Here is a 10,954-nt window from a genome sequence, read left to right on the forward strand (position 1 = left end):
CCACAAATATGTATTAAATTATTCCCCAGAGTAAGAGTTACACTCTTCATTTCATAGCGTTCCTCTTGGTTGCACTGCTTCCAGCCCCAGGTTGAGATTTGGTCTGGTCTTCATGTTAGATATTTTATCCAATCATATTCTGCAATCATGTGTTGCCAGGGGTCTAAAATCTGCCCTCAGGCCTTCAGAATCAACAGTGCGGGCGCTTTTAGCTTAAAGTGAATGGAAATTAAAATTTAGTGTCAACCAATCAGCTTTAGAGTTGGCTATTGTACGCCTGCTGGCTGGCTCCTGTGTTACACAGGAGCCAGCTAGCAGGCGTAGTGCCTGCACGTCTTTTGATTGGATTACCAATATTGAGAGGCAGGTCCTATATGGGCAGGTCTCAGAACTAGGAAACTGAAATTGATCAACGCGTACTACTAAGCTGTTTTTTCAACCCACAATGGCGGAAGGAGAAGATATCGATTTGGTCGAGGATATAATTATAACGCCATTCTCAAGACAAACTTTTCAAGAAAAGTTAGACATTGTCAGGAGAGGTAGACGCCGACGCTACAAAGCCTGTCACAGGCGGGAAAGGGGTTCGTTCGCCACTTTCAATTATGGGCGCTATCAATGACTCACAGGCTCCGAGAAGCACTGCAAACTGAACTGCTGGGATTGCCTATTATTTGCAAGTGATCGATTTGGTGTTTGGAGCCACACTGGCTTTGCAAACCTGAGTTGTCTAACCAAGGCAGCAACGAGACACCAAAGTACGGCTGGGCACTTACAAACAATGGTGCTTTTGAAAACTTTTGGGGACACCCGAGTGGATCTACAGCTCAACAAACAAGCACGCAGGGCAACGAAGCTGCACAATGAAAAGGTATTGTACTCTTCCCCTGCAATTCTCTGAATTAAAATGTCAATTTCAAGGTGACGCAACGCCTGGTTATACTGCGTTTCTGTCTAAATGTATAGTGTCTAGAGCCATGGCATCATAATGATGGTAATAAGAGGTGGATTAATTTGGGTGGGACTGTGTAGGACTTCACTGAAGGCCCAGGCCCCAGAACCACGGCACGCTACTGGTTACAGATGACATTTAACATAGATTCAATTGAAATGTTATGTCACTGGCCTATCCCTATAATGTGAAAGTGGAATTATGTTTTTAGAAAATGTTTATAAATGAATAAAAAATGAAAAGCTGAAATGTCTTGAGTCAATAAGTATTCAACCCTTTTGTTATGGCAAGCCTTAATAAGTTCAGGAGGAAAAACCTGCTTAAACAATATGCTTAACAAGTCACACACTCTGTGTGGAAAAATAGTGTTTAACATGTTTAACATGATTTTTGAATGACTACTTCATCTCTGTACCCCACACATAAAAGTATCAGTAAGGTCTCGCAGTCGAGCAGTGAATTTTAAACAGATTCAACCATAAAGCCCTGGCAGGTTTTCCATTGCTTCGCAAAGAAGGGGCACCTATTGGTAGATGGATACAAATAAAAATAGCACATTAAATATCCCTTTGAGCATGGTGACGTTATTAATTACACTTTGGAGGGTGTATCAATACATCCAGTCACTACAAAGATACAGGCGTCCTTCCTAACTCAGTTGCAGGAGAGGAAGGAAACCACTCAGGGATTTCACCATGAGGCCAATGGTGACTTTAAAACAGTTACAGAGTTGAATGGATGTGATAGGAGAAAACTGAGGATGGAACAACAACATTGTAGTTACTCCACAATAGTAACCTAATTGACAGAGTGAAAAGAAGGAAGCCTGTACAGAATAACAAATATTCCAAAACATGCATCCTGTTTGCAACAAGGCAAACAAGGTGATACTGTCTCAGCCTCCAGTATTTATGCTGCAGTAGTTTATGTGTCGGGGAGCTCGGGTCACTTTGTTATATCTGGAGTACTTCTCCTGTCCAATTTGGTGTCCTATGTGAATCTAAGTGTGCGCTCTCTAATTCTCTCCTTCTCTCTCTCTTTCTCTCTCTTGGAGGACCTGAGCCCTAGAACCATGCCCCAGGACTACCTGACATGATGACTCCTTGCTGTCCCCAGTCCACCTGGCTGTGCTGCTGCTCCAGTTTCAACTGTTCTGCCTTATTTTTATTCGACCATGCTGGTCATTTATGAACATTTGAACATCTTGGCCATGTTCTGTTATAATCTCTACCCGGCACAGCCAGAAGAAGACTGGCCACCCCACATAGCCTGGTTCCTCTCTAGGTTTCTTCCTAGGTTTTGGCCTTTCTAGGGAGTTTTTCCTAACCACCGTGCTTCTACACCTGCATTGCTTGCTGTTTGGGGTTTTAGGCTGGGTTTCTGTACAGCACTTTGAGATATCAGCTGATGTACGAAGGGCTATATAAATACATTTGATTTGATTGGATTTGACTACAGTAAAACTGCAAAAAATGTGGCTAAGAAATTAACTTTGGGTCCTGAATATAAAGTGTATGTTTGGGTCAAATCCAACACAACACATCACTGAGTACCACTCTTCATATGTTCAAGCATTCATGCACACTGCCAAAGGTGATTCTAACATGTATTTACTCAGGGGTGAGAATACTTATTGTATGTAAATTAGATATTTCTGTATTTCATTTTCAATACATTTGCTAAAATGTCTAAAAGCCTATTTTCACTTTATCATTATGGGGTATTGTGTGTAGATGGGTGAGAGAAATAAATCAATTTAAATTCAGACTAACACAACAAAATGTTTAAGTCAAGGGGTATGAATACTTTCTGAAGGCGCTGTAGAGGGTTCACTTTAAAAAGGGTTCGACATATTGGATCTATTCAGAAATATACATCTCAATAACTATTTTTCAGAAAAGGTTCAATTCTGTAAAGATGGAAACTTTTCATTAAATGTTATTCAATATTTTTGGTAACATCAGCAGTGATCCAGAATGACTCAAGATGCTAGTGGATTAATATATTTAATTTTAGGTAAGCAAATTCGTTTTTTAAATCAAATGTGTGAAGCCATAATCGAAGGCCTTTGGTCATTGTGATGAAATATAAGCCTGCAGTGGTTTCAGAGTTTATTATGCTACTATACTGAACAACAATAGATACCCAACATGTAAAGTGTTTGTCTCATGTTTAATGAGCTGAAATAAAAGATCCCCAACATTTTCCAAACTCACAAAAAGCTTATTTCTCAAATCTTGTGTCTGAATTTGTTTACATCCCTGTTCGTGAGTATTGCTCCTTTGCCAAGATAATCCTTTGACCTGGCAGGTGTGGCATATCAACAATCTGACTAAACAGCATGATCATTTCACAGGTGCACCTTGTGCTGGGGACAATAAAAGGCCACTCTAAAATGTGCAGTTGTGTCACACAACACAATGCCAGTTTTGAGGGAGCGGTCAATTGGCACGCTGACTGCAGGAATGTCCAACAGAGCTGTTGCCAGAGATTTGAATGTTAATTTCTCTACCAAGTGGGTGGGCCTATGCCCTCCCAGGCCTGCACCCCTGCCCAGTCATGTGAAATCCATAGATTAGGGCGTAATGAATTTATTTAAATTGACTGATTTCCTTCTATGGACTGTAACTCTCTTTGAAATTGTTGCATGTCGCGTTTATATTTTAGTTCAGTGTACTATCCAGTATTTGAGGCCTAGCATTAGAAAATATTATACCACTGTACAAGCTAACCCTGTAAATGAACTTAAAGCCTAGCATTAGCAAACACTATACCAATTTACAAGCTAACCCTGTAAATGAACTTAAAGCCTAGCATTAGCAAACACTATACCACTTTATAAGCTAACCCTGTAAATGAACTTAAAGCCTAGCATTAGCAAACACTATACCACTTTACAAGCTAACCCTGTAAATGAATTTAAAAACTCAAATAATTAATGATTGATTATGTAACATAAAGCAACAGACCCAGCCAGTAGTCATGGACAATACTTGTTTCATTGATTTCAGTGTGGTGTTGGTGGATGGATTGTCATGTCCAGTTTCAACTTGAATCTACACTATATATACGAATGTAGGTGGACACCCCTTCAAATGAGTGGATTCGACTATTTCAGCCACACCCGTTGCTGGCTGACGTGTACTAACGAGCACAGAGCCATGCAATCTCCATAGACAAACATTGGCATTAGAATGGCCTTACTGAATAGCTCAGTGACTGTCAGCATGGCACCATCATAGGATGCCACCTTTCCAACAATCGTATTTATTTAACTAGGAAAGTCAGTTAAGAACAAATTCTTATTTACAATGAAGGCCTAACCCTAACCCGGATGACGCTCAGCCAATTGTGTGCTGCCCTATGGGACTCCCAATCACGGCCGGTTGTGATACAGCCTCTAGCACTGATATGCAGTGCCTTAGACCGCTGCACCACTCGTGAACCCAACATGTTAGTTTGTCAAATTTCTGCCTGGCTAGAGCTTCCCTGGCCAACTGTGAGTGCTGTTATTGTAAAGTGAAAAGGACTAGGAGCAAAAACGTCTCAGCCACAAAGTGGTAGGCCACACAAGCTCAGCTCACAGAACGGAACCACCGAGCGCTAAAGCGTGTAGCACGTAAAAACCATCTGTCCTCGGTTGCAACACTCACTACCGAGTTCCAAACTGCCTCTGGAAGAAATGTCAGCACAAGAACTGTTCGGTGGGAGCTTCATGAAAGGGGTTTCCATGGTCGAGAAGTCACACACAAGCCTAAGATCACCATGCGCAATGCAAAGCGTCGGCTGGAGTGGTGTAAAGCTCGCCGCTATTGGACTCTGGAGCAGTGCAAACAAGTTCTCTGGAGTGATGAATCACGCTTCACTATCTGGCAGTCCGACGGACGAATCTGGGTTTGGCGGATGGCAAAAGAACTCTACCTGCCCCAATGCATAGTGCCAACTGCAAAGTTTGGTGGAGGAGGAATAATGGTCTGGGGCGGTTTTTCATGGTTCGTGCCAGGTCTGTTAGCTCCCGTGAAGGGAATTCTTATTGCTTTAGAATACAATGACATTCTAGATGATTCTGTGCTTCCAACTTTGTGGCAACAGTTCCAGCATGACAAAAGCGAGGTCCATACAGCAATGGTTTGTCGAGATCGGTATGGAGGAACTTGACTGGCCTGCACAGAGCCCACACCTCAACCCCATCGAACACCTTTGGGATGAATTTGAATGCCGTCTGCGAGCCAGGCCTAATCGCCCAACATCATTGCCCGACCTCACTAATGCTATTTAACCAGGTATTTATATGTATATAACCCTAACCCTTTATTTAACCAGGTATTTATATATATATAACCCTAACCCTTTATTTAACCAGATATGTATATATATAACCCTAACCCTTTATTTAACCAGGTATTTACAGTGCCTTGCGAAAGTATTCGGTCCCTTTGAACTTTGCGACCTTTTGCCACATTTCAGGCTTCAAACATAAAGATATAAAACTGTATTTTTTTGTGAAGAATCAACAACAAGTGGGACACAATCATGAAGTGGAACGACATTTATTGGATATTTCAAACTTTTTTAACAAATCAAAAACTGAAAAATTGGGCGTGAGCTTGTACCCTAACCCTTTTTTTAACCAGGTATTTATATATATATTATATATAACCCTAACCCTTTATTTAACCAGGTAGGCCAGTTGAGAACAATTTCTCATTTACAACTGCGACCAGGCCAAGATAAAGCAAAGCAGTGAGACACAAACAACAACAACACAGAGTTACACATGGAATAAACAAACGTACAGTCAATAACACAATAGAAAAAATCTATATACAGTGTGTGCAAATGAGGTAAGATTAGGGAGGTAAGGCTATAAATAGGCCGTAGTGGCGAAGTAATTACAATTTAGCAATTAAACACTGGAGTGATAGATGTGCAGAAGATGAATGTGCAAGTAGAGATCCTGGGGTGCAAAGGAGAAGAAAAAAACAACAATATAGGGATGAGGTAGTTGGATAAGCTATTTACAGATGGGCTATGTACAGGTGCAGTGATCTGTGAGCTGCTCTGGCAGCTGGTGTTTAAAGATTAGTGAGGGAGATATGAGTCTCCAGCTTCAGTGATTTTTGCAATTCTTTCCAGTCATTGGCAGCAGAGAACTGGAAGGAAAGGCGGCCAAAGTAGGAATAGGCTTTTGAGGGTGGCCAGTGAAATATACCTGCTGGAGCGAGTCATCATTAATTAAGCAAACTAAGAGATTGATGCATCCGGCCATCAGTGTATATCTCCATTTCTAAACAATGTTGCATGACCTGATCTGGTATTGTTCAGTGTTTGGGTATGAATGAATTGCATGTCTTTAACAAATTGCATAGGCCTACATTTGTATACATTTCCCTGATATATTTAATCGAAATGTTTACTTTCTACAACAAAATGTTTTAACATTCATTGTAAAATGCATTTCAAAGACGTAGCCATTGGGACCTTCAAATTGACCATCTCACACCAACATTCCTTCAACATTGTGCACAATAAATCTCTCTTGCTTTCTCTGGTCAAGAGTAGATAGGCAGGCTAATGTGTCCAAACCAAATACATGCCTACTAATTTGCTTAAATAATTTGCCTATTTTAGCATGCAAAGTAGTGTTAATAGATGTTTCCTTCCTTCCTCGGGTCTGAGAGGCTGGCTCATCTAAGGAGGGGAGGAGCATAGAAAGGGAACTCTCTTATAAGCCTTGAACTGCTCCATGCATACTCTCGGCGACGCTATAGCCTACAGTAAACAGGGGTAGACCGCATTACTTGATATTGGCCGGAAATTAAACGTTATGATGACACTTTGAGGACGTTTGGTTCCATATTGCAATCTCCATAGTTGGGTTTTAGCAAATAAACGGTTTGATTCAGCCACCAAGCAGAATCAGGACGGGCTTATTTCAGTGTCCAGTTGAGAATGTTAACTTCCAGCCCTGTACCCGAGTGACTTATTCCATCCCAGAGTTGTAAAGTGAGAAGGGACGGCTGTTTAAATGTGATTGCATGTCTCTACGGTATAGCTAGACTACCCAAGGAGGAAGAAAAAGTTTTTATTACACTCGGTCTCTCCCGCTGACCGAACTGAACCATGCAGCATCCCTTGGACTTGGGGGCTCACTACTATCTTCCGGAGGCTTACAACGACCACCGCTCCCACTCACATCGCTACCGGAGCTTCATGATCGAAGAGATTCTGACCGACCACCCGGACCATAAGGTGTCTACCCCGGCAGGGGAGCTACTCAAGTTCGGAGTACAAGCTCTGTTATCGGCACGGCCATACCACAACCACCTGGGTAGGATGCACTGCTTTTGATTCTAGCTTGATTCTAGCTTGTTTTAAGATGGAGGTGTGTACCCAAAAATGTGATTGTATTTGCAATAAGTCTTTGTTATATAGTATTCTCTAGACCAGGACCGAGTTTGGGAAACCCTACTCCAGATGAATGCTTTTGATTCGTTCAGGCAGTAATTGTCCCAAATGGCGCTCGTAAAACAAGTTGATTTAATGCATCTATAAATATGAGCCTGTTTACATTTGTGTTTCTGGTATTATATACTTATTAAAAGTGCACGATCTAGGAACGTTTTAAATGTGTGTATATATATATATGGTAACACTGGTAACGCGCTTCTCTCCATTGCTTTGGGGTGCATGGTTGACCTTTGCCCTATAACCTACCATTTGTAGCCTATATACATATATATATATAGGCTACAAATGGTAGGTTATAGGGCAAAGGTCAACCATGCACCCCAAAGCAATGGAGAGAAGCGCGTTACCAGTGCGTGCCCTTTTATTTAACCAGGAGAGTCAGTTAAGAACAAATTCTCATTTACAATGGCTGCCTACCCCGGGCCAATTGGGACTCCCTATCACGGCCGGATGTGATACAGCCTGGATACGAACCAGGGACGCCTCTTGCACTGCATCGTTTTAGACCGCTGCGCCATTCGGGCACCCTAATTTAGTCACCGTATTTCAAAAACAACATTGTAATTTCATTGGATCTTTAAGAAGGTTTCTAAAGTATATATTGCTGTATCAAAAAAATGTAGACAAGTTTGTCTTGTGAATGTTTCCACTCGAGCGAATGTTCACACTGGGTCACCAGACTTTAGAAAGGGCGATGCGGGCCTTAAGTTTCACGCAGCGGGTCTCTGCCTTCAGAGTATTGGACTCATGTTCTTTTTCCAGTGTAGTATTATCAATCAATCAATCAAATGTATTTATAATGCCCTTCTTACATCAGCTAATGTCACAAAGTGCTGTACAGAAACCCAGCCGAAAACTGCAAACAGCAAACAATGCAGGTGTAGAAGCACGGTGGCTCGGAAAAACTCCCGAGAAAGGCCAGAACCTATTACACGTGTTTACATTGATTGGTCATGCGATTTGTAAAACTAGTCCTTGTTTATCGAATACCACTATTTATGCATTTCAGCAGTCATATGGTTCATATGAATTTGGCTCAGGGAAATTGTGTTGGTGGGTGAAAAAACACTAAGAGAGTAGTAGTGTGAAGTCACTTTACGTGTCAATATTTCGACGAGAAAGTAGATGCATTTGGTTACATATGACATTAATTGAAAAGATATTTTCAGCGTTTATACGAATATACATCTATAATGTTTATAATAATATAACTATTGCTATAAGTATTACCATAATTATAAAATAAATACAATACCATTTTACAATTAAATTATTCTTATTGGGCCGAGGCCTATCGTAGTATAATGTAATGATATCTTAAATAGGCTACAATACTACTATGACTTAACTATTATTAAAATAATACAGATATAACAATACAATAATACTACTAATAATAATATTATAAAATGTTTTAGTAACATTTCTCTGTATTCATGTTAACCTCTATTTTTTACCAAGAGAACTGTCATCATCAGTTTGTAATTGCCAAGCTAATAGTCAAGTGTGCAGCCTATAGGCATTGTTAAATTAATTATCTTTGTGTAGACCTAGAATAATTCAATTTAAATGTGATATTGTTGGACTTTGACTTTCAGATTTGAAGGGCGACCAGTCGGGTATCCTGAAGTTCCCCATGTCGCCACTCTCTTGTTCACTTGGATCACCGTTAGGCTCTGCTCTCCTATCTGGGGCTCCAGTCCTGCACCACGGCTCAGCCTCCCACCACCTCCCGCTGGACATCCACTTCCGAAGCAAACTGGAGCACCTCGGCGACCGCAGCAGCAAGACCAAAAAGGGCCGACGGAGTAGGACAGTCTTCACTGAGCTACAGCTCATGGGCCTAGAGAAGAGATTTGAGAAACAAAAGTACCTTTCAACACCTGACAGGTATTCAAATTAATTCAATCAACTTCGTTTATCCCCAACCCCAGTTATTGGTGATGTGCGGAAAAGGCGACAGGCAGAAATAAAAACATGCAAATGCCTTATCTGCTGTTATGACTGATGAAACCAAAGAAAATATCCTCCTTTAATACCATTGACTATCGACTGCTTTTAGTTCAAGGCAGCGTCATAGTGTGCTATTAGAGAATGTAAAGGAAATCTCTCTAATCGCTTCTGTCTTTGTTCATGTAGAATAGATCTTGCTGAGTGTCTGGATCTGAGTCAACTACAAGTCAAGACCTGGTACCAGAACAGGAGAATGAAATGGAAGAAAATAGTAAGTTCTTATTTCTTATTATGAACAATATGACAAGGAGGAGAATGACTTGTCAATTATCTTGGTTTTATGGTAGGACTAAACCGTTTTATTGCGGACGGTTGAATTGTTTTAACTGAAACGTGAATCGTTTCCACTGTACAGGTCCTACAAGGAGGAGGATTGGAATCTCCAACCAAACCAAAAGGCCGTCCTAAGAAGAATTCCATCCCGTCGAGCGAGCAGCTTTCGGAGCATGAGAGGTCTCGAGACTTCAACCGTAAATCGGACTGTTCCACCTCGCCACTTTCAAACACTAACCAAGAGGAATAATAACGTTGGTGCTCCGAGCCTCCGACTAACTGACAACGAACTATCTGACGATGTTCTCCCGACATACAGCCTCTGGGATGCGTAATGTTGCATGCATGGTCGACCGTTGGATCCAAGTGCCTTGACCTTGACGTGGATATGTTGGAACTTAGAGAGCGACTCATGTTCGCCTTCCGTATGAGAGGCGGAACATGTTTTTTTTTACTACTAATCTCGCTCATCCTGGGACGATGTTACTTTTTGTATGCTATATTACATGTTCTTTCATCATCAATGTGTTCTCAATACCTACTATGTGCGTCCCTCCCCGTCACGACAAACTGATTTTACTGCTGTGGAGCGGTAGAGCGAGGAGGCATGAGAGGGGACAGAGAAACATCCATCGACCAGTAGGTACTGTTTCATTGCCTCCATTCGAAGGCCACACTTTACACACAGGTATTCTGTTCTGCTTTTGTTTGTTTTGCATATTTACATGTTTTATTCGTTTTTTTTTTTATTACAAAGATATTTTTGGATGTAATTAAATATTTTTTCACTTACACTTAATTGTTATTTTATTTGTATGTTATATTGAAAGGAAATTTGACCAAAATGGATATTTCCTGCACTCACATAAGAATGTTGATGTTGGCAGCTGGGAGGTAATTTTCCCTACAAAACATTACCATTCTGGAACACTTATAGGCCTATCCATCTGCCTTTTCCGTTCCAACGCTGTGATGTGAACAGTCGTTCACTTAATAACATTTTAGCAGTGCTACAATTTCTTGGTGGGTAGGCCAAACATTACGGACAATTCAGCGTGACATAGACAGCCCTGGGTTTATTTGAACGGAAACGAAATGTAACGACCAAAGCGAAATATGAGTGCTTAATAATATGACTTTAAGGGTAATTTAACACAAGTAGGTTAACTCCATAGAAAACTGGTCCTTGAACACTCATAACTGAGGCCTACAGGCAAATCCAATATTATAAAATCTAGTGCTCAC

The 10,954-nt window shown here is 41.0% G+C and overlaps 1 protein-coding gene across 1 annotated transcript; it reads left to right on the top strand.

The window, feature by feature from the left end:
* The first annotated feature begins 6,708 nt into the window (after positions 1 to 6,708).
* On the top strand, positions 6,709 to 10,439 carry LOC135530505 (homeobox protein BarH-like 1). Its single transcript, XM_064958814.1, has 4 exons — positions 6,709 to 7,283; positions 9,022 to 9,313; positions 9,563 to 9,647; positions 9,792 to 10,439. The coding sequence occupies exons 1-4, from the start codon at positions 7,076 to 7,078 to the stop codon at positions 9,957 to 9,959; spliced, it is 753 nt and encodes a 250-aa protein (XP_064814886.1). The 5' UTR covers positions 6,709 to 7,075; the 3' UTR covers positions 9,960 to 10,439.
* Positions 10,440 to 10,954: the final 515 nt, after the last annotated feature.

The sequence above is a fragment of the Oncorhynchus masou genome, unplaced genomic scaffold, assembly GCF_036934945.1.
Source record: "Oncorhynchus masou masou isolate Uvic2021 unplaced genomic scaffold, UVic_Omas_1.1 unplaced_scaffold_1356, whole genome shotgun sequence".
Classification (NCBI taxonomy): domain Eukaryota; kingdom Metazoa; phylum Chordata; class Actinopteri; order Salmoniformes; family Salmonidae; genus Oncorhynchus; species Oncorhynchus masou.

Excerpts from the sequence above, each read along its gene's own strand:
- LOC135530505 (XM_064958814.1), top strand. The coding sequence starts at position 7,076 with ATGCAGCATCCCTTGGACTTGGGGGCTCACTACTATCTTCCGGAGGCT. Across the intron at positions 7,284-9,021 it reads GCCATACCACAACCACCTGG|ATTTGAAGGGCGACCAGTCG; the intron begins GTAGGATGCACT and ends TTTGACTTTCAG. Across the intron at positions 9,648-9,791 it reads GAATGAAATGGAAGAAAATA|GTCCTACAAGGAGGAGGATT; the intron begins GTAAGTTCTTAT and ends TCCACTGTACAG.